We start from the raw sequence: 26,792 nt of genomic DNA on the forward strand, positions 1-26,792 counted from the left end.
TGGTGACAAGCAGAGGGGCTGCGGACTGCAGCTTTGCCTCCTTCTCCCTCCTCGCCCGGCTGCAGAAACGCAGAGCATCGGCTGTGCCCAGCCAAGCAGCGCGGGGACACCCCCGTGTCACCTCTCCAGAGGTGGCAAAGCCTCCGGTGCCTTCGCCTTCCCAGCCCCTGCGCTGCGGCTGCCCCCGGCGCAGCAATTTGCTCCCCGGGGACATTGCACGGGGAGGCAGCAGGGCACGGGGCATCCATCCTGCCACCCCCCCCGGGCTGAGCTGCCGCCCCTCTGGGACACGTAGCACGCTCTGGGCACTGTATTTATTCCTTTATCCCGAGGGGCTGCGGGACAGGGGGAGCAGGAGGTGACAAAGAGGGGCAGCACCGGGGAGCGGAGCGCAGCGCAGGCACCATCCCAGCAAGCGTGCGGACACGTCTTCACAGCAGGATTAGCTCAGCACCAGCCCAGGGCCTGCGTGACCCCAAAACACCAAAACATTCCCCATAGGAACCTTGCAAGTACCTTGCCCCAGAGCCCTGCTTGGCTGCAGCGAGCGGGGCCGCTGCGAGCAGGAGCCGGCGGCGAGGCGCTCGCGCTCCTGCCAGGGCCCGGCCTTCCCCCGTGTGCTTCTCCTTCAATGTGAAATGGAAAGGGGCTTTCAGCCTCCGTGTTTGCTGTGGTCGCTTTTTTTTCTGCTGGATTTTGGCCGCTTCTTCCACCGGCCAGCACCTGGGGCCGGGCCGGAGGGAGCTGCCTTCCCCACCCCGTCTCAGCCGGAGCCCAAAGAGGCTGCGAATCGGTGGTGTTTTTGGGCAGGCGCCTTGCCCCGCTAACAACAGGCTCCCCCAGGCAGGAAGGCCGATTTCCTTTCAGGAGCCCAAATCCAGATGGTCGGAGGCTCCTTCCAAGCTCCGAAAACCCTGTTTTAGAAGGCCCTTAGGTCTCAACAGCAGCTCAGCGCCCGGCCCGCTGGCAGCACCGTCTGCCCTCTGCACCCTCAGCTCTTTTTCGAGCTGCTCTGCGGTCACCCAGACCTGAGGTGCTCAGCGCACCATGCTTAATTTTATTTTTTTTTTTTTTGGGGGGGGAGCAGGACATTGGCTTAAACCCACGCTGCTTCCTTTTTGCTGCTCTGCGGTGGACAAACCGTGCTCAGAGATGGAAGATGCCCGAGTGCGCTTGGTGACAGGCGGCGCGCTCTTGTCCTGAGAGCCCCAGGTCCCCTAAGAAGGACTCACCACGAGGGTTTAACTCCCCAGGAAGATGCCGGGGGGGGGCCACCACCAAATATCGGCAGTCTGGGTGCTGCAGGGTGCTGGGTGCTGCGAGGGAGCTCCCCGGCTTCCCTGCCTGGCCAAGCACCGAGCTGGGGGGACGCCCCATGGGGTCGGTGCAGGGAAAGCGCCGGTGCCTGCTCCCCGGCCCCGCTGAGCCAGGGGACAAGGATGGGGACAAGGACGGCGCGCAGGGGCTCTGCTCACCTGGGGGACACCCAGCACCCAGCGGAGACATTTTAGCAGCACACATTTGGCTTCACAGCTCCACGAGGCTGGGGAGGAACCCCCAGCAAAGAGCCCAAAGCGTTTGCTGGGAGCTGCGCGTGCGGGACCCTTGGGTTACCCTCCCCCGGCACCACTCCGAGCGCAAAATTATCGAGGTGCAGGCCCTCAAAGGGGGGGAAAAAAATGTTACGAGCGTTAAACCAGGGCTTGGGCGCACGCAGGTGTTACACTGGTTTAACTTGAACTGGGTTGCGTGCCCAAACAACAGGATTAGTGCTGAGGGAAGGCTGCCGACACCCAGCGTTGCACCAGGGCCGCTGCGATGCCGCCTGGTGCCACCACGTGCGTGTTTTCCCCTTGTTTCTCCCCCCAAAAAATAAAGGGGTGAGGGTTGGGTCTGCCAGGGCGAGGGGGCCGTGGTTTGTGCTCGAGCCTCTGCAGCTCAAGGAGTGCGTGCGCCCTCCTGGGTGACACCGGCACCTGGTGGCCTTGGGGACGGCAGGGGGGCTGCACCCTATTTTTTTGGGGCTGCCCCCCGTGTTTTGTGGGGCTGCGCACACCCCGATGGGCACGGGGCAGCTCAGGGAGGACAAAATTCAGTGCCCCTGAGGAACCCTAAATTTTTTATCACGGTTGGTGGTGCTCCGGAGATCCCCGTGCCCGGAGCGGGGAGGGTTTTGGGCACGGGGGTACCCCCCCTGCTTTGGGGTCCACACCCCGTTTTGGGGCACCCACTCCATTTTGGGGCACCCACTCCATTTTGGGGTACACACCCTGCTTTGGGGCACCCCCCCCAGTTTGGGACACCCCCGCTGCGGGTGGGGGGGTCCCCACTGCTTTGGGGGCGCACGCACCTCACCTCCATGGGGCTCAACCCACGCCCCCCAGGGGGGTGCAGCCACTGCGGGGGGGGGGGTCCCATAGGGCTTGGGGGTGCCCCCACAACCCAAGCCGGGGGGGCTACACCGGGCGGGTGCTTCCCAGAGCCTTGGGGTGCCAAAACCCTTTTGCACCCCCAGTGCCGGGGGGGGGGGGCACAGGGTGGTGGGGGGCGTGCGCTGCCCGAGAAGGGGGGGCACATTGCAGGGGTTCTCCATGCATTACACCTCCCGGGGGGGGTACAGCACAAAGTGGGGGGGACCCCAATAAATGGGGTTGGGGGGGGGACCCCAATGAATGGGGAAGGGGAGGGGGGACCACGGTGGTGGCCACCAAGGGCGCTGCACATCCCCCCCACCCCGGGGGGGGGGTTGCACGGAGGGGGTCCGGGGGGGGGTGCACACCCCAGGGAAGGGACGAGGGGGGGGCGAGGACCCCCGGGTGCCCCTCCCCGTCCCCCTTAAGCGGCCGCCACCTTAAGAGGGCCCCTCCCCCGGCGGGCGGGGGCCAGCCCGGCTCGGCTCGGCACGGCTCGGGGGGGGGGATTGGGGGGGTTGCCATGACAAGCAGTTTCTCCCGCTAGCCCCGGAGCTCGCCGCCTTCCTCCTCCTCTTCCTCCTCCTCCTCCTCCTCCCATGGCCTCCCGGGGGGGCTCCGCCGGTAGCCGGGGCTGGGCGCAGAGCCGGTGAGTTTGGGTTTATTTTTTTTTTGGGGGGGGGGGGGGTTGTTTTTATTATTATTGTTTTTTTGGGGTGTTGTACGATGGGGGAAGAGTCTGGGGGGGTCGCAGTTGCTGCCCCCACCCCGTAGGAGGGGAGGGACCCCCCCCTTTTTGAGCCCCCCCTCCCCGTCTCCAAGTCTCCGGGGAGGAAGGGACGGAGCCGGGGGGGGGGGCGCAGCGCAGCAGGTGGGATGGGGGGGCTAAAATGGGGTGTGGGGGGGCTAAAATGAGGAGGGGGGGTGCTAAAATAGAGGGGGGGGCTGTGTCTTGGTCCCTTATCCCCCCCCCCCCCGGGGGCGATGCGCATCCCCCAGCCTCGGCGCTGCGCGACCCCAAATGGGGGAGGGTCCTTGGGGGGGTGTCAGGGTCTTTGGGGGGGGGGGTGAGGGTCTCTGGGGGGGTCTATGGGGAGGGGGGAGGGTCCTAATGGGGGGTGCACCCTGTTTTTGGGGGGGGGGTGTTGAAGGAGCCTTGCCTGCGTCCTGCAACTTGTTGCTCGCCCCTATTTTTTTTGGGGGGGGTGTCAGGGTTTGGGGCTGCGTGTGGCCGTGGCGGGGGGATTGGAGGGTACAAAAAGGGTGGTGGGGGCACAAAATGGGGGGGGGGGCAGGATGCGGCCACTGCCTCCAGCCCTGGGCACGCCGCAGCTTGGCAGCGGGGCCGGAGGGATGGGCAGAGGCAGCGCAGGGCTGGGGGGGGGGGGGGGGGGGGGCAGCGCCTTGCGGCAGCCCAAGGACGATGCAGGGGGGGCTGTCGTGTCGTGTCCCCCCCCAAAAAAAAGAAAAAAAAATAATAAATCAATCCCTTTCCCTTGGGGGCTGCTTGCCCGAGGCGGACGATCGCATCCACAGCAGGAGCGGAGGAGTGGGGAGAGGGGAGGGGGGGGGGGCAGGGAAAAATGGGGGAAAAAAAGGGGAAAAATGAAAAGCGGTGAGGCTGTGGCCCCCCGTGGTTGGCGGGTCTGGCTCCTGCCCCTTGTCTGCAGCGAGGTCCTGGATCCGCAGTGCTCCGTCCCCCCCAGCATCCCCCCATGGGCGCACGGCACCCCCCTGGGCACGACCCCCTGGGGTTGGGGGGGGTCCTGGGGTGGCGGCGTGGGGCTGGGTGGGCCCCCCCCCATTGCTAGAGGCGAGCTGGGTGCTGGGAAGGGCGCGGGAGGAGGGACAATAGGTTATTGTCCTCTTATCTCTGGAGACCTGAGCTTGGGTGGGGGCTCGCTTTGCAAACCCCGAAGCCTCCTCGCAGCCTGTTTGTGCCCGGCGGGGTGGAGGTGTGGGTGCTGGGGGGGCACTGCTCCGTGCCCCCCACCCCACATGGCTGCGGTGCTGCTGTTTGCATGTCCGGCACGCTGGGTTTGTGCTGGCTGCACGGCTCCAGACAGTGCCCTCGACCTCAATCCTGTGCTTCCCGGAGCGCCGAAAGGCACCTGAATTATTTTGTGGGGAGCAGGAGGAGCAAACGCCCCCCCCCAATTCCCTCTGCTCCCCCCCCTGCCGCAAGGCTTTGTCCTGCGGGCAGCCCCTGGGTGCCCAGCCCCAGGAATTGCCACCCCAGACCCCTCAGGGTGGCAGGGACAGGGTGTCCCCCCCCAAACCGCAGCTCGTGCTCTCCGGGGATGAATGGAGAGAGCCGGGGGGGGGGGTCCTGGAGGCCTCCCAACATCCTCGTGCCCTTTGCTTCCCCGCAGCCGTCGCCTCTGCTCTCAGATCCGTGCTTTTCCTGCCCCGTGCCAAAGCTGGCGCGGCCCCGCCGTGATGGAGGAGGTGCCCGTGCTGGCTGCCTTCGCCCTGGGCAGGGCACCCGAGCGGCCCCGCGGAGCTTCCCCATTCCTCCAGCAGCCCCGGAGCGCCGTGCCCAGCACCGTGCCCAGCCCCTCGGGGCTCAGGTTCCTTCCCCGACCCACCCTCGCCCGCAGCGGGGCCATGGGTGCCGCGCCGGGGACGCTTTCGAGCCCCCAGCTTGGTGCTGGCACCTTCCCCGGGGAGACGAGCTCGCCGGGGCGATGCTGCCAGAGCTGCAGGTAGAGGCTTGAGAGGGTGCAGGGCGGCGTCACCGCCTGTTTTTTGGGTGTTTTTTTTATGGGGTTGAGACGGTGACGGAGGGAATTCCCTGCGCTGGCTGCCTGGCGTGCCGTGGCTCTGGCTCCTGCAGCGCCGGGGATGCCGGTGCCGGTGCCGCGCGTCCTGCCCTGCGCCGTGCCCACGGAGCTGGGAGCGGCCGTGGGGCGACCGCAGGTCCCGGGGAAGGGTGAGTAAGAGCAGGGAGGGACTGCTGCTCCCCCACACCATTGTTGTGCAGCAGAAAGCACCGGGGTGGAGCCCTGCGCGGAGTTCCCCCCTTCCCCAGGGCCTTTTCTGGCTCTGCCCCGGGGAGCTGCCGGCACCTTCCCTGCCCGCGCCGTGGCTGCGGGTTCCCTGCACGCTCCCTGCTCACCTCCTTTTATTTTTTTTATAAATATATAATATATATTTACCCTTGCTAGGCCATGAGTTTGCCCACGGCAGTCGCCAGCACCCGTTGCAGCTCCAGGGAAGGAGCCTGCAGGGATCTGGGGGGACGCGAGGAGCCCGGCGCCGAGCGGCGGCTGTAGGGCGAGCGGCGGTTCCCCTTATCTCCTGCCCCCCTTATCTACCAGCTGCTCCCCTTATCTGCTGCTCCCTTTATCTTGCTCCCCTTATCTACCTTCTGCTCCCTCTCCAGGGCACCCGGGCCCCTCCCCGGCGGGGGGAGGCTGCGCTGTGCTTGGCAAATCGCTGCTGCTCTCAGTGCCGGGGGGACACCGCGGTGCCTCGATGGGGTGTGGAGGGGTGGCCACGGCGTGTGCCGAGAGGTGTCACCCCCTCCGGCGTCCCCAAATCCCTTCGTCTCGCCGGAGGCTGCTGGGATGGGAGCCAAGCGGGCTCGGGGATGCGGCGTGAGGCTGGGACGTGGAGAAGTGGGGGAAGAGGAAAGAAATCGGCCTGGGTGAGCTGAGGAACCGAGCCCGTCCCCGTCACCCTTGTGTCGTGGGCAGGAGGGACCGAGGACCCGTCCCGTGGTGCTGGAGATGCTCCCGGGGGATGCAGCTCCCAGCTTTGGGTGCAGTGGGAGGGGAAGGGGCCGCTCTCCCTGGGGGAAAAAAAAAATCCTCCCTCTGTGCAAAACCCTCATTCCGTGCCAAATCCTCCCTCCTGTGACAAGGGGGGGAGCGCAGTGACCGGCTGGAGGGGAGGGACGTGGGGGTGGTGGCGCCCTGTCCTCCCCCCCTCGTGTCCCCTGGTGCAGGTCCACGGTGCGGCCGTGGGAGCCCCGCTCCCCGCCAGGGCTTCCCGAGCCTCAGCTAACGAACCGTCCGACTTTGATGTTTTAATTAGTCGCTTTTGGCTTTAATGCGGAGGGATAATAGAGTTTCCGCGGACTTATAAATCCTGCCCCTCGATTTGTTCATTAGAAAAGGGGAGGGAAAGGAAAAAAAAAAAAAAAAAAGAAAAAAAAGAAGAAGGCAGCAGCGCTAACCCTGGGTAGGGAAAGGAAGAAAGCAAAGGCAGGAGACGTGCGGAGCGCATGACGAGCGGCTGGCGTGTCACTCGCCGGGATGGGGACTCATTAAAGCGCTAATTAAGCAACCCAGATCCTCCGACAGCTCCCCGTGAGTAAGAGCTGAGCGCGGTGCCCTCCTGCCTGGGAGCTCCTGGCTCTGGGTTTTACCTGGGGGAGCCGAGGTGTGGGGCTGGGGATTGGGGCGCGGGGTGCTCCGGCACGTGGAGAGGGCCCTGGGGGGACCCTGGCGTGGGCATACGGGGCCACGGAGCGCTTCCAGGCTGCCCCCATGGGGGACCTGTCCCATCTGCGCCCCCCACCCAGGCTGGGATACGCGGGGACTCCTCGGTGGGTGCAGGATTTGGCCGCCTGTCCCCTCTGCTTTGTGCTGCCGGGGAAACTTTGGCTTCCATGGCAGGGATGAGTCGGCAGCCGGGCACCAAAACCCGAAGCAGCCGGGCGCTCCGGCGTCCCCAGGCTGCGCCCGCCGTGTCGGTGCCGTGCAAATCCGAGGCCTTTTTATTTATTTTAAGGCGATTAACGTGTGTTTTTTTCCCCCCCTCTGCCGAAGCCACCGGGGTCTGCAGGACGCAGCGAGGCGCTGGGGTGCCTGGGCAGCGCGTCGGAGCCCTACCCGGAAGAGTTTGGCCGGCAGGGGATGGGGAGGGAGGAATCCGATCCCGATCCCTCCCGCTCGCCGACGGGAGCCGAGCGCGGCGCTTCCCAGGGCCTGCTGCTGCTGCTGCCCCCGGCCAGGCGGCCCGGGGAGGGGGGTCTGCACCCCGTGTCCCCCCCGATTTCTCCGCCGTCGAGGCCGCCGCCGGCTCCTCTTTGTCTCGGGTGCGTTAAGGTCAGCCCTGCCCGCCGCGGCGCCGTCCCGCAGGGAGCTGGGAACAAGCCGGAGCCTTGTGCCGCGGGGTCCTGACCCCAGCATCCTCCTCCTCCTCCTCCCCGCGAGCAGGAGGAAGGCTTGGGGCTGTGCTCCGTGCCGGGGGCTGTGTCTGGTGACGGGGGGGGGCGGTGGGGAGGGCTGAGACCCGAGGGGATCGCTGCAGCGGTGGCAACCCCAAAGCCTCCCCCGGGGCCGGGGCCGGGACCCGAAAGCGCCGCTCGCTCGCGGCTCCTGCGCTCCCCGGGCTAAAAATAAGCTGGAGGTGCTGAGGCTGCTCGGCCCGGGGGGGCTGCTGAGAGCTCGGCCCCGCTGGGGTCTGGCCGGGGCTCGCCGCGACCTTTGCTCTTTGAGCAGCGGATCCCCCGCTCGGCTTTTCAGGTCCGGGCTCAGATTTCGGGCAGAAGGCGGCCGATTTGCAGCGCCGCTTCCTAAGGTGCTAATTCAGGACCCCGCTGGGCAGCTCGGGCTCCGTTGTCCCTTTCCTTTCCCTTGGCTTTCCCCGGCCGTGGTGTTCACCCTCCCTTGTGTGTGGCTTTTTATCATCTTATTCCTGCGAGTCGCCGAGCTCAGAGGCGCCGATGCTCCGTTTTTCGCCCCGGCCCTCCCAGAGACTCAGCAGCGCGGCGCTCCGGCTTTTTATCTCTTCCTTCCCACCTTCTTGCAAGCCACTTGAAAGTAACCCCAGGCTGGCGAAACGCTCGGCTGCTGCGGGCAGAGCTCGGGCTGGGCTGTGCGGATGCTTTTTACCCGGCGGTGGCAGCGCCGCTCCCATCCGCGTGCCATCCGTCAGGCTGTCACCGCCGCGGGCAGCCAAGGGACGCGAGGACACGCGAGAAGATGGCTCAGGCCCGCAGGCAGCTTCTGCCTCGGCTGCTTTCGGAAGCCCCAGCCGTGAGGTTTGCTGTGAAAGCCGAGCTCGGGGTGACGTGGGAGGGGGACGGATGCGGGTGTGATGTGCTGGAGGGGCCGTTTGGGGCAGGGGATGTTTGGGAAGCTCCTGGTTCTGGGTGCCACCTGCGCAGAACCCACCCAGGAGGAGCCACAAATTTATTTGGAAAAACCCCGTGAGTACCAGCGACAAAAAAAATAAGGGGTGAGATATCCTGATGGCAGAGGAGCCCCAGGGGGGCTGCGGGAAGGCAGAGCTGTGCCTGGCGAGGGTCACGTCCCTCGTGCCAGGAGAGGAGGAAAGCTGCAGCAGCAGCAGCCCGCTGGGACGCGTTACTCAGTGCCGGGATTTATCCCGCGTCCGGGCGGAGGGACCTGGCTGCCTCTGCCTGGGGGCACTGGGGAAACTGGGGAGTGAATCAGCCGCGGGGAGCCGGGACCGTAAACCCGGCTTGGCTGTGGAAAAACTGAAAGCGCGGCTCCTGCTCCTCTTTCCTGGGTGTCCTCGTGCAGACGTGGCTCTGAGTCACCGCATCCTGCCCGACGCCGCCTGGGGAAAGCGCAGGGGCCGGGAGCTGTGGGGTGCTGAGGGGCCGGGCTGCTCCCCGAGCCAGTGACACCGCGGGGAGAGCTCCCGTGACCCGAGACACCCGCGTCCCCACGGCCACGCTGCTGAAGTGTGAAAGTGCCCAGCCCGCGTTTTCCAGGGTGACTAGTGCTGGCTATTTTTAGTCGTCCAGGCTGGGCTCGGCTAAATGATGTCTTTTGAGTTTTATTTGAGGGAGGAGGGGCGAAGCGGAGCCTTTTCCCGAGTGACGAATTGCTCGTGGAGCTGACCCCAAGTGGATTATCCAAAACCAAAAAGGGCCGAACCGGCTGAGCGCTCGGGCAGTTTCCTCGGAGAGCACCGTGCCGCCCCGAGCGAGCTCCTTGGGGAAGGAGAAATCCCCCTTCCCTTGGGGAGAAACCTAACCTCAGCCCGCTACCCGCTCCCACATCCCAGGGGATGCGCTGTGCCCCCCGAGGACCAGCCCTGGGAGCGCCGTTCAGCTCCGCAGGGGGGTTGAGCCTGCGGGCTGCTCTTCCCATGGGCGGCTGGAATCACTCGGGTGTGCTCTGGGTGCCAAAACGCAGCTGAGCACTGCTCCCGGAGGAGAGGCTGCTTTGCCTGCTGGGGGAAGGAGGCTGGAGCCGTGTTCTGCAGGTGGATTTTTTTGGGGGAGGCTCAGCCAGGGTGCTACAGAGGTGGCCGCTCGGGTACCCGGTGGGTGCTGGAGGGTTGGGTGCTGCCCTGGGCCGGGCTCTGGTGAGCCCAAATCCTTCAGCATCGCCTTCTGCCTCCACTCACTGCTGGATTCTGGTGTGTTGAGGCTGTAGTGCTATCTCCTGACCCGCTGCCTTTAATCTCCTTTAATTCATTGCGTCCCTTCTCGCCGTTGTTTTTCCTCTCTCCCCGTCCCTGCCTGCCATCTGCAGACGCGCTCGGCTGCCGTGCGCCAGGCTTCACCTCGCGCCGCCGTCCTGCGCCCGCATTCAGCTGCCTGCTCGGGGTGGAGCAGGCGGCGTTTCCTTGTTTTTCTCTCCCCTGCAGCATCTGCATGTTTCTCTGCAGGGCAGCAGCCGGGGGAATCCTCTCGCTCCTGCAGTTGGACGTGAAATGCATCAAATCCGTGCAAGGCGCTGCAGCTCGCGCGCCTGCGGCGCAAGGGGGGGGGCGCGTGCGGGGTCTCTGCTGCTCTCTCCCCGGGCAGATGCCGCCCGGAGGCTTGCGGTGTTTCCTGCCCTGGCTGGCACTGCGCTCAGGGGACTGTCCCTTTTCCCTTTGGAAAGGACAATGAAGGGATCCTCCCTTCCTCCTGCCACTCCTCTGGCCGCAGCTGCCTGCAGCCTCGCTGTTTTCCCAGCCCTGCGGCGTGCGCAGGAGCCTTGCTGCGCTCCTGCCCTGCTCGAGGGATGGGTTCAGGAAGCAGGGACCTGGAGGAGAGGGCAGGGCTTCCCCAAACCTCTCTGCCCCGCAGCAGGAGGTCAGTGGGGAGGACGAGGAAGCCTCGCTCACCCCGGTGCTGTGCTGCTCGGCTCGGTGGCGGCGAGCGGGGAGCCAGCAGCCGGCTCAGCACCATCCGCTCGCTTTATTCCAGGCAGATCCTCTGGCAGCAGAGCGCCCTCGACGCCCCGATCGCTGCAGTAATCTCCTGCCCTATCGCTGCTAAAGCCGCTATTATCCCCGGATTAGCCCTGGAGCTTCGATACCCACCTGTATGCACGCTTCTGCGAGGCCAGGGCTGCCGCGGCCGCGCTGCCCGCGGGTCCCCTGAGCGCAAAGCGGTGACCGTCCCACTGTCACCTCGGGTGACCTCGTGGCTCAGAGGCAGTTTGTTTGGAGGGCAGGGAGCGCTGCTTGGCTGTTTTAGGGCAGCTGGGTCTGTGCCAGGTGGGGCACGGCTCAATGTAGGGCTTGGGGTGCTGCACCCCCATTTAATGGGGTGGCTGTGGCAAGGGGGTGCCCTGAGTGTCGTGCCTGGCTCTGCTGCGAGGGTCGCTGCCCCCAGGTGGAGTTGCCCCAGGCTGGTTGGTTTTTGGTGTTGCTGTGGGTTGAAGGCAGGGTTTTAATGGGGTGAGCTGCAGGCTGCTTCCATCACCGTGGGGTTGCAATTTGTGGGCACGAAAGGTGCGTGTGGTGGCAAAACCCAGGAGGTGGGCGAGTGCCAGTGGGGCTGGGAGGCACCCCCAAGCTTGGGGGACACCCGTGGGCAGCAGGAGCCTTGCTGGCAACTTCATGCTGACCCCTGAGGGAAGAGCTATCCCAGTGCCTCTGGGTTACTGGTGCAACTGGAAGCCACTGGGGCGGTGCCTGAAGGACAGCAGGAGGGAGCGTGGGGGGCTTGGGGCGCAGCACAAGGAGGGCGCTGGGTCTAGATGGGGCCAGGCACAAGGGCACGTGCTGGGGGACAGGGCCATGGGTCCCGTCCGCTTTGGGGACACCGAGGGGGGGCTGCCCCCAGCTGCTGGCACCCGGTGGTGATTTTGGGGCTGGCACAGAGCAGCGCAGCCCGGAGCGAGCCTCTCCACCAGGGCTCAGCCTGGGCGACTCTTCAATCTATCGGCGCTTTAATTAAAGCACGTTAATGGCTTTCAGATGCATCGACACCTGGCGTAGGCAGAGGACCTAATAACTGGGGAACGTGTTAGCTGCCTGCGGGTTACCTTGGGGCTGCGGCTGGCACTTGTGGGAAGTGCAGCTCTAACAAAGAGGCTTCAAAGAACGGCCCCAGTGTGCGCTTTCCCTGCTCGGCCCCGTGTGCTCTCCTCACATCCCCCCCTGCCCTGGAGATGCAGGACAAGGGGGTGTCCCGAGGCATTGAGGGTGGTGGATTTTGGCTGTGGGATTGCCCGGGGGCAGCAGTGGGGTGAGGGCTGGGTGCTGCGTGGCTCACCCTGTGCGTGGGGTGGGTGCCCCCTTGCCTCTCCATCCCAACCCCGTTGTTCGGCTCCAGCACTGCGCCAGCGAGCCCCTCTCCTCGCTGCCATTTCCCTCCCGGTTCCCTCACGTGTGGCTTTATTACTTCTTATTTTTTTTTATGCAGATTGCTGCTATTTGCTTAAAGAGTTGCTTCTCCAGCCCCGGGCCGTGGGGGAGCCTGGCGGGGCCGGGGCGTGCGCGCGCGCTCCCGCGATATTTTGCATTATCCTGAGCAACTGGCTCGGATTAGCTAGTCCTTCCCCTGCCCCTCCCCGTGCTCTCTTGGCCCATCTGGCTCTCCTCTCTTATTTATTGGTACATATTTTCCAGGCTCTGATTTGCCTCTTCTGCAAAGCCGCCGCTCTGCCCAGATTTGATCTCCCGATGATATCACGGGCTTCGCTCGGCGAGGGTCTAATTTGGTGCCGGGGATGCAGGGCTTTCTTCCCTCGTATAAATATTGCCTTTTGGTCTTCTGCGTCGCTCCCTCTCTCCCTCCCTCCCTTTAATTAGACTTCTTACTGCATGGAACAGTTTGCAGTTATATATGGAAAACAGCCTACACTTTCCCAGGAGCGGGGCATGTCGGGAAGGGAAGCGGCGAGCAGCCGGCGCGCTCGCCCTGGGAGCGCGGGTGTTTTTCCTATCGCAGGCACGCTTCTGCTGCCTTTGCTTTTTTAACCCTTTTGGGGCGAGGAGGGGGCTTCCAGCTCCCCCCCACCCCCCAGCCTGGTTGCTTACCTTTCCCTTTTCTCCTCCCCAAATCCCCGCTGTTTGTTTGGAGCTCCGAGTGGAGAAGCCCGGACGTCCCGGTGACGCAGCGCGAGGGAAACCCGCGAGCATGGGTGGGAGAAGTGACCCGTGATGTGAGCTGGAGCCGACACCATTGGGAGCAGAGGGGACAGCCACCCTGTCCCCAGCCCGTGTGGCAGCGTCCCCTCGGCCGTGTCCCTGCTGCTGGCCTCGGGGTCGGGCACCCAGCTTGGGGACGTGCCTGTGGTGCCGTCCCTGCTGCCCTCCAGCACTGGGGTGGCCGGGCTCATCGGGGTTCCCCTCTACTGGGCTGCACCCACGCTTTGGGGAGACCCTGGGCATCCAGTCCAGGTGTCAAACACGCTCTGCGCCCCCTGCCTCAGTTTCCCTTGCTGTGACCAGGAGGGATTTGATCGCTGTTTCTTATTTTCTTTGCACGTGCTCTCTCTTTTCGCCGAGGAAGCGGCTCGTCGCGCCGGCGGAGAGGTTAGTGCTGCACACCCGCCGCCAGCATCGCTCCCCAGGGACACCCTGCGGTGGGACAGGGGGCTCAGCCTCACCCCCCTGGTGATACAGAGCCCCCAGCTACATGCAGGGGAGGGAAACAAACCCATCCCAAAGGGAAGCCCGGCTGTGGACGTCCCCTGTGGGTTCTGGGGTGTATAGGGCCGGTGGGGCGCTCGCCAACCCCACGGGTGACAGCAAACGCAGCCGATGCTCCTCCCGGCTGCTGCTGGAGGAAGTGGCGGGGCCTATTTTAAGCCCCCGGGGATGTTCAGGGTAGGAATCCCCTCTCCCTGTGTAATCCTGCTAAAAATACCGTGGCTGTACCCATGCGCCCCGGCCGCTCGCTCTCTGCTTCTCCGGGTGTTGTTTTGCCTGCGAGACGCCCTCGGTCTCCGTGGGTCGGTGCCTGCCTGCTACTTCATTTTATTTTAAGCCGAGCTGTTTCTCCTCTCCCTGAAGAGGGTGCGGAAAGGTGGGAGTCGGGACTGCCGGGATCTCCTCCCGGCTGGGGGCTGGCGGAGGGCTGCAGCCCCCCCGGCACCTCGCTGCCTCAGTTTCCCCACCCCTGTATGGTGCAGGGGGGCAAGGTCCAGCCCCGTCCAGGACGTTGCCATGCTGATTAACGGGCCGTAATTAATCCCTTCCTGCACGCAGGGGTGCTGTTCCTGGGAATGAGGCGTGTTGAAGCCACGGGGAGCTCTGGTTTGTGGGGCTGTGGCAGTCAGAGCCCAGCAAGTTCCCAAACCTGTGGCGTCCCCAGGCTGGGTGGGGGAGCCGAAGGGAGCCCGGGACTCGGTGCAGGCTGGCTCAGATGTGTGCCTGGTGGCCACATCTGATGGGTGTTTGGGCCAAATGGGTATTTGGGCCAAATCTGATGGGAAGCAGGGCGAAACAGGGGGGACAGCGGGGATGGAGCTGGTCCAGGAGCCTGGTTCTGGTTGCGGTGCCAAGGTTTGGGGTTGCCGCTGCCCCTACAAACAGCTGCGGGGCAGGGAGCACCCCGTCCCTTAGGGAAGGGCTCTGGGCTCCCCCTGTCTTGTGTTGTGCTTTAACCCCGTCCTCGTGGCCTGTGCCCTTTCCTCCAAAGCGTGTCTCCTCCAGCCCAGCCGGTGCTGATGTCCGCTTCCGAGCGATGCTCCCTGCATCAGCGCTTCGAGAGCCCGGCCTCCGAGCATCCCCGTGGGCTTTGCAGGTTCCCTGGAGGCCGAGGGATGTGGGGTGACCCAAAAACCCAGGGCCAGGTCTGCGGGGCGGCGGATCCATGGCTGTGGGGGAGCAGAGATGGAGCCCTGAGAACGGAGGTGCTGCGGGGTGCCAGGACGGGGCAGAGCTGTGCTCCCTGCTCCCCTCGCCACGAGGGGAATTGCCCAGCGGATCCAACTGGGTTCGGAGGAGAAGGGGAGGGAAAAAAATATATAAAAAAAAGCTTGAGTGAAGTTGCCCAGTTGCCCAATAGTTGGCCGGCTGCTGCCTTATCACCGCCCGTGGTGCCTGCGATGCTGGGGCAGGAGGAACCAGTTTCCCAGTGCTGAGCTGGGAGGAGCAGGGGATGAAGGCTGGGGCTCTGCACCACGCGGCGAGGTCGGGCACCACCAGCTCCCACATCTCAGCCCCTTGTGGCCCCCAGCCCCAGCATCTCCCCTCCCTTGGATGCACCTGGGGCTGCGGCACCCTCTGAAGGCGCCCGGCCCGAGGGGGCTCCAGGTATTTTTGTGCAGCAGAGGCTGGGGCTCGCCTCGTGCCTCCTCCTGCATTCCTCCCCCTGCCCGACGGCTGCGCTACCTTGTAAAGCACAAAAGAATAATGAGAGGAGCCCGGGTGATTTAGTGCAGGCGCCGGGAGAGAAATACCAAGGCCTTAGATGGAAACATTCCCCTTGACAGCTCGCCTGGAGACTCCCTCCGAGGTTTTTTTTTCTTTCTTTCTTTCTTTTTTTTTTTTTTTTTTTCCACCCCCCTGAAATTCCTCTGCCCTTGGTGGCGAGGGGAAGCCCGGGGGCGCGGGCAGATTCCTGAGCCCCCAGCTCAGAGGCTCCTGCTCCGGCCACGCGCCGGTGGCTTCGGCACATGGATGCCCCATGTGGGAACCCCGGGGCCGGCTCCGGGGCTGGGATTTTGGATTTTGGGGCGCTGTGCTGGGGGGGGGAGCTGCGTCCAAGCTTGTCCTGCGGTGCCGCAGCGCGTCCGGTGCTCTCCTGCCTCTTCGCCGCTTCTTTTGCAAGAGGCGATGGGTGCCTTGGGCGTGCAACAAACCAGTTTTCCTGCCTTGGTGAACAAGAGGCGAAATAGGAGCAAATGTGAGCAGCAGCTGTAATTAGTGGGCTGCTGCCAGCTGCTCGTGCTCCCTGCGGGGGCATGCACCAAGCGGCTGCGCTCCTGCAGCAGGTTGCACCTCGCTGCCCCCTCGCCTGCGCCCTTCTCCTTCCCCTTGGGTCTTAACCTCGTGGCTCAGGCACTGTCCCATCCCTCCAGCGTGCTGCTTTTCGGTCCCTGCAGCCCTGTGGGAGGCTGAGGAGGAGGAGGATGTGTGATGGTGTGAGGCTGCTCAGGTGGGACACTGCTGCTGCATCCACCGGGGTCATGGTTGCGTGGTTTGTGTCCCCCGCGGGTGCTGCGCCCTTTCCGTCGCCCCCAAATCCGTGCGGATTTGTGGGTGTCTGGGTGGGGGTGATGGGGTTGGGGTCAGCTCTGTCTGGGCTGGGTGTGGGAGGGGATCTGGGCTCTGTGGAAGTGGGGAGCAGCTGGTGGCTCACATGTGAACCCCCAGGGGTTGGTGGCTTTTGGGGACGTGAGCCCCGACCCATCCAAATCCCCTACCCAGGCACTTGGCATCGTCCTGGTGCGTGCGTGGTGGTTGTGTGGGAGCCTGCTCCGTGTGGGAATTGGGGATTTGACGTGCTCAGGTCCCCCCCTTCCTACAAGATGAAGCCTGGGGGCTTCCTCCCCCTGGGTGCGAAGGGCACAAGGGGTCTCCCCAAATCATCGGGGTCTCCCCAAACGGCCGGGCTCTCCCCTGCCTTTAGGCTCTTGCGTTTCCCCAGCTGCCGGGGACATCCCCGTGCGAGCACCCTGGGGTGCCCAGAGCCTCCCACGCGTCAGGCAGCTGCAGGTTGGGTGGCCCTGGGGGGGTTTCCTGCTGGCGGGTGCCCCGCAGCCATCGAATGTCACCGTCCCCTCCCCTGGGGCTCCTCGGCGAAGGAAGCGGATGCTGCGGTGGGAGGTGGCAGCAGGGAGGTGACAGCAGGGAGGTGACATCCCGTTGGGGTGCCCCGTGGCAGGGGGGGTGATGTTGGGGCACCCCCAGCTCCGGGGAAGGAGCGAGGAGAGCCCGATCCCGGTGTTATTGGGGAGCAGGAGCGGTCGGAGCGGGTCCTGTGCCCTCGTTGCGTGGGCGCTGGCGCAGCGATGGAGCTGCCCGGGTGATGGGTGAGTGCGAGCCTGGCGGGCTCTGCCCAGGGGTGTTTTTGGGTTTTTTTTCATCCTCTTCTCTAACCCCATCGCACGGTGTTTGGCCTCTCTCCGTGGCATCAGGGCGGAGGGCTCAGCTTCCCACGCCGTGACCTTGGCTGCCTGCTGGGAGCCCTGACCCTGGGCTGAATCCCTCGGTCCCGAGAGGGTGCAAATCCTCTGGGGGCTGCATGGATCCCCTTTGGGATCCGTGCCCCGTGCCCCTGGAGCGTGCCGTTTGCAGCCACGAGCCAGCTCGGCGATTTAGGAGCCTCTCCCCCCGAGGAGAGGGAATGCACCGGGGGCAAGATCTCGCCCGGAGCCGCTCCGGTTTCCTCGTGGGTGTCCGGTGCTGCCGGTGCCGGAGGGGTTAAGCGCGGCGCTGGGCGAGGGGAAGGCTCCCCATGGGTGTTGCTGGGAACGAGGAGCCGAGCCGAGCCGTGCCGCTGCCATCTGCACATTGCGATTTGGTGAGTGTGCGGGGAGGGGCCCCGCGCCCCTGCCCTGGGGCTCCCCCGGCCCCCCGCTTCCTTCTTGGGGAGGGGGGAAATGGGGACGGTGTGGGGTGGGCACGGGGCTGCGGGGCTGCTCCAAGTGTTTTTTGGGGGGGGCAGAGAAATGCCCGGGGGGGCTGCTGCTTGCCCAGGGCACGGCGATTTGGCCAGGGGGGCCCCACGGTGGGAGTCAGGCGGGGTTGGGGGGGTTGTGCCCTCCCCGAGCCCCCCCCTATGCTGGCCAAGAGCAGCTCCAGCCCTGAGCTTTAGGATCTGTTGGAGGCAGGCAGGGTGCGTCGCACGGAGCTGCCTGCTGAGTGTCCCCGTTGTCTGTCCCTGTGTGCGGGGCTCCCAGCGCACTCCCCGAGCTCCTGCTCCTGCTCCATCCCCACCACGAGGGGCTGCAGCCCGGCAGAGCCCACCCCTCACCCCTCTCCCACCGACTTTTCTCCTCTCCAGCAGCTCCTTGGCTCAACAGGGTCCGCGCGTGGTGGGAGCAGAGCTGGGGAGAGCAGTTCCTGGATGCTTTTTTTAAAAAAATATCATATTTTTTTCCTTTTTTGCTCCCCATTTGGCACCGTAAGCAGCATCCCTGGCACAGCTTTCCATTGGCTTTGCCATGGCAACCTCCAGCAGCCGAAAGCTGGGGAGGAGACGGCCCCCGTGGCATGGCTCGGGGCCGGGGCAGCAGGGCAGGTGCTTGGGGTGGGGGGCAGGAACCCCATCAAAGGGGCTGAGGTTTGCTCGGGGGCCTCATCCTGCCCGGCCGGGCTGGGGTTTGTGGCTCTGCTCACCCCTGGGAGGCAAATGGGTTTGGTTTTCTTTCCCACGGAAGGGAGATTTTTGGGGCTTTCTGGAGCAAAATGCAGAGGAGAGCGGGAGGGTGCTGAGCCGGGGGCGCTGATTTCTCCGTTATTTGTGGGTTTAACTAAAAAAAAAAATAAAAACCAACAGCTGAGCTTGGTCGGGTCGGCTGCCAGGTGCATGGCGCTGGGCTCGCTGTCTGCCTGCTCCAAAACAGGGAGGATTCGCCTCAATCTGCAGCGCGGGGACGCGGTGGAGTCCCAGGAGAGCTGGGAACCCGTGGTGGCATCCCGTGGCGCGGCAACTCCAGGGCTGCTGCTGGGGAATTGGGGTTCCCGAGCGGGTTTGCAGGCGCATCCCCGTGTGCGTGCTGCTCTCGGTCGGCCCTGCAACAGCTGCCCGAGCAGGTGTCGCAGCGAGCCCTCTCGGGGCTTGCTTTGGAGGTGTCACGCAGGACGTGCCCGGCTGATTTTCCCTCCAGCTTGGCTTTTTCTCCCCGGGGAGGGAAGCCGCGAGCCCCCGGCACGTGAGCAGCATCGCCGCGGATGCGCCGTGTGATTTTTTTAGGGGGCTGGGAGCACCGCCTAGGCTGCTCACACCACCGGTGCCTGCGGGACGGGATCCAAACCCTACATCCTTGTCCCTCTCTGAGCACCCTGCTTCCCTTTTCCCCTCGTGTTTAGGGCCGGGAGGGCTCCTCTGCTCACACCGGTGGCCACCGCGGCGCGGGACGGTCACGCCGGCGCGCACCCAAGGCCGTGCTGGCCCCGGCGCAGGCAGGCCGGGCCGGAGGTGTAATGCAGCCGTTTTATTATTCCGGGCAGGTTCGTCTGCAGCACTGCATCGGCTTCACGGCTCCCTGGCAGCCGCTGCCTCCTCCCCGCCTGCTCCCTCCGCTCCCTGCCCCGTCCTCCCCGCGTGCCGCCGCGCGCCGGGAGCCGCGTCCTTGCCCGCTGCCACCGCCGAGGTCCTTGTCTGCGTGGGGACAGCGGGAGGTGACACGGCTGCTGGCTGCTCCTTCGGGCTCCCTGCTTGTGTCCCTGGTTGTGGTTGTCGCTCTGCGGGGTGCACAGAGCCCCGTAACCTCTGCCTCCCTCGCTGTCCCCACGGGGGCCTTCGGAGAGCCCCCCGTCTCCCTCCGCAGTGCCTGGAGGCTCGGGAAACTAATTAGTGAGCTAGGACAGGCTGCTGAATGCTGCGGGAGTCGTTAGGCACTCATTAGTGCTAGGTCTTAGCGAGGCTTCAGCGCAGCTCTCCGCTTGCCAGGGACCGAGCCTGCCCAGCCAAGGAGCCTGTCCCGTGCCAGCAGGATGGGGCAGAAATGGGCCAGGAACGGGTCTGGGACATGGGACCGTGCTCTGTCCCCAAGCTGGGACCAGGGGGTGCTCAAAGAGCACCCCCCCGCCAGGTCCCTGCGTTCTCCTTGGTCACCAGAGCGAGTCTTGGGGCTGGGGTTGCAGCGGGCAGGAGCTCGCCGCCCCCCCGGGCAGGTAACGATGGGTGCCCCGTGGCTCTTTCAGGGCTAATTACGGGCTAGGCCATCACCATATTAATTAGCCACCTTTCTCTTCGCCTCTCGGCTCCCTTCAGAAGACATCAGTGACGGTGAAAGAGGGGGAAAATTAGCGCACCGAGGTGGGGGGGAATTATCTTTTTTTTTTTTCCTGTTGATCAGCAGGAGCCTGCTTAATTGCATCCGCCGTCAAGGATGCTGCTGGTCCAGCTCGCTCCCTGCTTTGTGGGGTCAGGGGGCAGAGGCAAGGCTCCGTATGGGGACGGCAGCGTCCCCATCCCATTTCCACCTCTGGCTGGTGCGTGGTGCCTCTGGCACAGGGAGTCCTCAGCTCCCCAGTCCTTCAATCCCTCCGTGTCCCTCCGTGTCCCCAGTGGCCACCAGCACTGCTCCCTCCTGCTCCTGGTGCTGCCGTGGGACCCTAAGCCCTGGGGAAGGGGGATACTCACATCTCTGCCTGATCCCATAGATTTTTTTGGGGGGTTCTCCCACCCTTGCAGTGGGGCTGGCAGCATTTGGGGATGTTGGGGGATCCGGCTCCTCGCAGGCTGCGCTGCGAGAGCTCGAGCAGAGCATGGAGGGAGAGCCGAGCAGGTGCCATTAACGCAAAAAACCCTTTATTTCATAGAAACCCGCGGGGTTTAGCACTTTCCTGACGGATCTCTCGGCGCTCAGAAGCCTGCTGGGTGCCGCGAGCCCCCTTCTGTCGGCTGCCTCGGGATGCTTTTTTGCTTACCTGTTGCCAGCGCCGTTACCAGGCGCTGCCTCCCCGGGCCGGCGGGGCGGAAGCAGCTGTTTTCCACTGCCGAGCTGTATTTTTAACCCCAGCTCAATGGGAGCATTTTCGGGGCCGGCCAGCTGTGGGCTGAGCGGAGAACCACCTGGCCGCCCTTCCTGCCCTACGGGCTGGGCCGAGCTCAGCTTTCACCATTTTTTTTATTTTTTTATTTTTTTTTTTCTCCAGAAAAGCCAAACCTTAGGGTTTTGGGGCAGAGCTGTGGTTTTTTTTTGCTATTTTCTTTAGCACAGCCGGGTGAGCCCGCGGTGCCGCCGCGCGCCTCCCAACCACGCCGCCTCCTCTTCCTCCCCGTACCCATCCCGCGGGGGCTGCGTGCGTCCGGCCGCGGACCCCCCCCGATGACGCCCTCCTCCTCTTCCCATCCTTTTTTTTTTATTTATTTATTTATTATTTTTTTTTTCCCCCAGCTCCAGTTGCTGTGGTATCCAGGGAGCCTTCCTCCTGCCGCGGGAGATGCACGCCGGGCGTTGCTAAGGTTGCCTCCGCGGTAACATGCGCATCCTGTTTACACCTGCATCCGGAGGAGAAGGGCTCGGCTAGAGGCACTGCTGCACCCGGGCAGCCCCCCAGGGACCCCCGCCGGGCCGTCCCCAGCTCCCTCCCCAAAAATCCACAGCCTCGTGGCTGGCCCTTGCGTCCCGGCGCCCCTCGGCGCCGCTGCCCGGCCGGGGCGAGATGACGAACAACGTGGCCGATCACCACCCCGGGAACTCCTTCACCGAAGGCAACCATGAGGGGGATTTCGGGTGCTCCGTGGGGGAGCTCAGGAACCTCATGGAGCTGCGGAGCGCCGAGGCGGTCGCCCGGCTCAACGACTCCTACGGCGGCGTGCACAACGTCTGCAAGAGGCTGAAGACGTCGCCCGTCGAAGGTAAGCGGGGAGCTGGGACGTTTTTGGGAGCTCGTGGCTGGAGCTGTCGGGCTCCAGTCGCTCGTGGCGGAGCTCCAAGCGCGGTTCCGTCGTGCTGGGTGTCCTATGTGGGTCCTGGGGATGTGGTTCCGTGCCTCTGGGTGGAAATAGGGGGGCTGGTGGGGTGTGAGGGGGTGTGGGGCTCCTCTCCCAGCCCTGCTGCTGCCCCAACCTCTCCCCTGTTGGATAATTCGCATGGGATGTGGGGGAAGGGGGTGTGAAGGTTGGGCGGCAGCTGGTGGTGTGGGGATCTTGCGTGTGGTGCGGGCATCCTGGCCAAAGGACAGGCAGAACATCCCCAAAGCGCTGATGGGGACGGGGAGGTGCCCACGGCCCCGTAGTTTTAGGGCTTCTTCAGTGTGAGCTGGAAGCCTGGGTTTGGGTCCTGCTGAGCATCAGAGGTTTGAGCGGTGGCCAGTTTGGTGCTCTCTTTTTGGGGTGCTGGCTGATGTTTTGGGGGGCTTGGCTGGAAGGACGTGACCTCTCCTCCCCGTTTGCAGGGGTGGCATTTTTGGAGCCCCCCCATAAGCAAGTAGGGCCAGGTGCTGTGACTCTCAGCATGGGGCTTCGTTGGCTGTCTCTGCACAGCGATGCGTCCCCTCCGTGGTGCTAAAAGGGGCACGGGGGGAGAAACCCCTTGTTCCCAGCACCGGGATGGGGACGTGGGATGGGGACGTGGCTGCCCCTCGGCCCCGTTGTCGCTGGGGTTAGCGCGTTTCCCAGCTGTGAGCGGGACCGGGAAGGGGAGACAATCCCGGGATGTCATTAGAGAAGGGGGGGGAGTCCCGGTGGAAATACCAAGTCCTGACCGCAAAACAATGCGCTTGGCCGTGCCAAAAGGTGAGCGCGCTTTTGGGGGCGGGAGGGGAGCGGGGCGGGGAGGGAAGCAAACCCAAACCTGCCCTGATCTGGGAGCTCAAGTACTGAAAGGACACCGTTTGGCCCCGATTTGGGATCAATTCAGGCCTGAGCCCCTGCTCTGCATACAGCTGTTGATTTGGAGGTGACCCAAATCCCAAACCCCGTCCTACTGAGCCCAGAGAGCAGAGAGAGGTTATTTCCTATGAGCTGGGCTATTATTAGGAAAAGTGAAAGCCCAAAGCACTGCTCGGCTCCTGCCGTGCTGGGTTTGCCTCTCCGTGCTCCACAAGGAGCCTGATGTGGGGTGTGATAGTGCCCAGCGAGGGAAACCCCAAAAGAAGGGAGCTGCGAGCCCGGCGCTACACCCAGCCCCAATAATGACCGGGTGGGACGCCCTGGCCAGGTTTTAGGGCAGGATGTGCAACCTGGGGGCTTCCACCTCATAGGGTGAGATCTCCCCTTGCACAAGTGATTTTGGCAGGGGGCTCTCCAGCATCTCCCCTAACCAAAGATCTAGATCCTAAAAAGGAGGGTAATGGGTGAGTGGTGGGGGGGTCGTAGGAGAAGCCTCCGCAGAGAGGTGGAGGCCAGGCGGGGAGGTTCACCCTGGGGTCCCTGTTTCAGGCTGGAGAAGTACGGCTGTCCTCCTGCTGTACTTTGTGGCCTCCACCCCCAAATTCTTCACCTGCTGCCCCCCTACGAGGTCCCATCCAGACCCCGCTGTGGCCCCAGCGAGAAGCAGTCAGCTGCTGGCCTCTTGCCCTCTGCAACCCCTCCAGATAAACTAAAACCCACCCCACCCTCATCACCCCATGAGAGGCAGGGGTAATTAGAGGGGGGGGGGATAGATCCTGGAGGTGCTCCCAGGTGGGTTTGGAGGAGCCACGTGTGCGCCCTCGGTGGCATCCCGTGCCGTGACGCCGGCGTGAGTCAGGCTGAGCGATGCTGAGCGAGATTTTCCATCTCGGGGAGGCCACGGGGGCCGGGAGATCCCGGGATTAGGGCTGGGTGGGGATGCACGGGCTGCTCTGCGGGGTTTCGTCAGGGCGGGGGGAAGCGGGGCGCATCCTGCTGCTGCCTCCAGCCGGGCTGCCCTGTGGGGAAGTGGCCCCCGGGGTGGGGCCGTGGCGCTGCCAGGCTGCTCCAGGCACCCATGGGTGCCCCAGGGCCGGGCGTTACAGCCCCTGCCCGGTGCATTTCGGGAGCTGGCAGCAGCCCCGGGCTGCTCTTAAGGTGGAAAACGCAGGGGCTTGGTGCAGGGCTGCATTAAGGTGGTGCTGGGCTGGGGGGGCTGCTCTCGCCTCGTCCCCCCCCCCACTGCAGCTCTTTAGTGCACGGGGAGGCAGCGGGGCCGAGTGCTCGCCCCATTGCCGCCTGCTGGGAGGCTGCTGCGCTCCCCCACCCCCTGCAACCCACAGGAAGGGGTTCAGCCCCCCCAAAACCCGATTCCCCCGATAGATCCGGGCTGTCCTATTCCTTCCCTAGCTCCCACCACCCATCTCAATGCAGGAGCAGCCCCCAGGTCGCACCGTCCCCCATCCACTGAGGGTCTCGGTGTCCTCTGGGGGGGCCGGAGACGTTCCTGTGTTGCTCCCCGCTGCTTCCCCTTCCCTGAGCTGGCAGCAGAGAGGCATCAGGTGGCTCTGACAGCTCCGAGCGCCGCTGGCGGTGCCAGATTTACGGTTAATTTGCTGCAGCGTGTAAACAAGCCGGCCAGCGCCAACTGGCATTAACTGCGGCACCGGGGAGCGGCGGCTCCGTGCCCGCCCCGGGTGTCCCTCGTGTCCCTCGCCATGAGGGGTGGCAGGAGCAAAATCTGGGCTCTGCGCCCCTCTGCAGCACTGGAGCCGTTCGGTGGGGACGTGGAGGCAGCGCTGTGGCTCGGTCTCATTTCTCGGCGTCCCATCCCCAGGTCTGTCCGGGAACCCGACCGACCTGGAGAAGAGGAGGCAGGTGTTCGGCCAGAACTTCATTCCCCCCAAGAAGGCCAAGACGTTCCTGCAGTTAGTGTGGGAGGCACTGCAGGACGTCACGCTGATCATCTTGGAAATAGCAGCCATAATCTCCCTGGGCCTGTCCTTCTACCACCCCCCGGGCGGTGACAATGAACGTGAGTCCCTGATGGGTTTTGGGATGAAATCTCCCCCTTGTGGGTCCCCCCATGCTGGTGGTGCCTCGGAGCCGTGCTGCTCCTGCTGTCCCCTTTGATGGTGGCTTCTCCCTGCTCCTCCCTGTTCCCCAAGGGACGCTCATGGGGTAGGGGGTCTGTATGGCCTGGTGGCTTCCCAAATCCCATGTGGCTGCTTCTTTGCTTTGGGACAAGGTGTCCTTTGGTAACTCCCCCAAACCAGTGCTCTTGTGAGTGATCCTGGGATCATTAAGGTTGGAGAAGCCCTCCAAGATCAACCACCCCCTGCCCTGCCACCACTGTCCCCACTGAGCCGTGTCCCCAAGCACCAGCCCCAACCTCTCCTGGAGCCCCCCCAGGGACGGTGACTCCACCACCTCCCTGGGCAACCCGTCCCAACACCTGCCCGCTCTGTCTGAGGAGAAATGTCCCCTCATTTCCCCTCTGAACCTCAGGGAGCACCCCGGCTGTCCTCTGTGAATGTTTCTCAGAAGCCACCAAGCATTCTGTTGTACAAAAGGTTTTATTTTTTCCCCCAAAATGCAGTGTGCGGGCAGTCGTCGGGCGGCGTGGAGGACGAGGGCGAGTCGCAGGCCGGCTGGATCGAAGGGGCGGCCATCTTGTTCTCGGTCATCATCGTGGTGCTGGTGACCGCCTTCAACGACTGGAGCAAGGAGAAGCAATTCCGGGGCCTCCAGAGCCGCATCGAGCAGGAGCAGAAGTTCACGGTCATCCGCAAGGGGCAGGTGATTCAGATCCCCGTGGCCGAGATCGTGGTGGGAGACATCGCGCAGATCAAATACGGTGAGTGAGGGGCGCGGGCGGCGCGGTCGTTCCTCTCAGACGATGGGAGATGCTCCGTTTGGGTGACGGGGCTCCGCTCACCGCTCGCCAGCCCACATTAGGGACTTGTTTCAGCAATCTGCTGGCCCCAAACAACCCACAACCGTGTCCTTGTTGGTGAGCATCTCCCTAGCGAGGTGTCTTTGGGAAGACCTAAATGATGTAGCCCTCGGGCTAGAGGAGGTCCTGCTCCTGGCTCACTTGTTCCCTGCAGCTCCCATCAGGAATGAGTTGTGTTTTTTTTCCTGTGTGGTGTTTATTTTCACATAGAGCTTTTTCCCACCTCTGCAGGTGGATGTTTGTGTAACAGTTTGGTGTATTGAGGCTTTGGGAAGGCGTGGTGTTGATTCCATCAAATCAAATATGAGGAAGCACCATGCAATTGAAAGACCTCAAAACTAATGCTTTGCATGTGAATATTTTAGAGCCATTAGATGTCACTCTTGAATACTCTCCCTTTGCTTCTCCTACCTCTAAGCTTGGTCTGAGACTGAATTTTGAGTCCTTTTGCTAACACCTGAGTCCTCCTGAGACACAGGGCAAGCTGTGGCTGGCCGGGCTGGGACCGACCCCTGTCTTTGCTCCTCTCCTAGGTGACCTCTTGCCAGCAGATGGGATCCTGATCCAAGGGAATGACCTGAAAATAGATGAGAGCTCGCTGACCGGGGAGTCTGACCAGGTCAAGAAGTCTCTCGATAAAGACCCCATGCTGCTGTCAGGTGAGGCTTCTGGGCAGAAAACCCAACTCGTGTTGGCACCAGAGCAAAAAGCCTGAGGTTTTGGCATGGTTCGAAGTCCCAAACCTGTTGGCATCACACTGCGAATTGCTGAATTGATCGGGACGGGATCCTGACCATCTCTTTGGCAACCATGAGAGACATGGGAACGGCACGGGGACCTTTCCAGTGTGTCCCCATCTGGGCAGATCCCATGTCCCAGGCGCCCCATTGCTGCTGGGGCTGGCAGCCCTGGGGGGAGATGCCCCAGGGAGAAAACCCCGGCTGGTGTGGGGGCTTTGTGCTGCCATGGGGAAGGGGTCTCTGCCTGGTCCTGGTGTTTTGGGGGCGATGGAGCCCCGTGCTGGTGTCCTGCTTCACTGTGCCTCCCTGCGTGCCAGGTACCCACGTGATGGAGGGCTCTGGGCGGATGGTGGTGACCGCCGTGGGGATCAACTCCCAGACGGGAATCATCTTCACTCTCTTGGGGGCAGGAGAAGGAGATGAGGAGAAGAAGGTGAAGAAAGGTAAGGAGATTACTGAACCCACTTCCTCCCTCCTATTGCCTTTCTCCCTCCCCTGGGGAGCATCCACCAGTGCCCAACAAACCACCGAAGGGATGCGGTTGGGCTTTAGTGTGCCTGACCCGGGCAGTATGGCAAGCTGTTGGGACAGCGTGGGACGTGCTGCGAGGGGAAAGCCCCTCATGCACCCAGACCTCGGCTCTCCAGCTCTTTTTGGTCACAGCTCCAGCTCTCTTCTCCTGCCAGCTGCAGCCTGCAGTTGGAGGGTTGTGGGGTCACGGGGAAAAGGGCCGCCAGTGCTGCCCCAAAGTGGCACGGTGCTCGTTGCCACCCCGTGGTGGGAAGGTGAGTGCCCGCAGGGTGTCAGCAGCCTGTCCAGAGCCTTGGAAACTTGGCTGAAGATCTCTGCTGAGCTCCCTGGGCAGGAGATGGAAGCACAGGGGATGGAAGAAGAGGGCGAGGAGGGGTTTGCGCCCTGCTGGGTGGAGGAGAGGAGAGCAGCCGGGCAGGCTGAGCTGTTCCCGATCATGCTGGGACTCGAATGCTTTCCTGCTCTCACGTCTCGCTGCTCCGTGCCAGCCCTCCTCAGCCACAAAGGCTTCAAAGCCAGCGTTGGTGTGAGTCGGGCTGGGGAAGCTG

General features: G+C 64.0%; 1 protein-coding gene across 9 annotated transcripts in view; it reads left to right on the forward strand.

The window, feature by feature from the left end:
• Positions 1 to 2,930: 2,930 nt before the first annotated feature.
• The window catches only part of ATP2B4 (ATPase plasma membrane Ca2+ transporting 4), a 43,526-nt gene continuing 19,664 nt past the window's right edge, over positions 2,931 to 26,792 (forward strand). For 5 of the 9 annotated variants that reach the window (XM_084497720.1, XM_084497726.1, XM_084497725.1 and 2 more), the window contains exons 1-6: positions 2,931 to 3,060; positions 20,579 to 21,042; positions 23,855 to 24,052; positions 24,617 to 24,874; positions 25,507 to 25,632; positions 26,031 to 26,156. In XM_084497720.1, coding sequence (XP_084353846.1) covers positions 20,847 to 21,042; positions 23,855 to 24,052; positions 24,617 to 24,874; positions 25,507 to 25,632; positions 26,031 to 26,156 — 904 coding nt within the window. In that variant the 5' untranslated portion in view covers positions 2,931 to 3,060; positions 20,579 to 20,846. Of the gene's footprint in view, positions 3,061 to 6,705; positions 6,725 to 12,520; positions 13,095 to 16,521; positions 16,541 to 16,846; positions 17,032 to 20,578; positions 21,043 to 23,854; positions 24,053 to 24,616; positions 24,875 to 25,506; positions 25,633 to 26,030; positions 26,157 to 26,792 lie in introns of those variants that run through there. The other 4 variants (XM_084497723.1, XM_084497721.1, XM_084497724.1 and 1 more) reach the window with 4 other exon arrangements.

This window comes from Aythya ferina (genome assembly GCF_964211825.1).
Source record: "Aythya ferina genome assembly, chromosome: 25".
NCBI classification, from domain to species: Eukaryota; Metazoa; Chordata; class Aves; order Anseriformes; family Anatidae; genus Aythya; species Aythya ferina.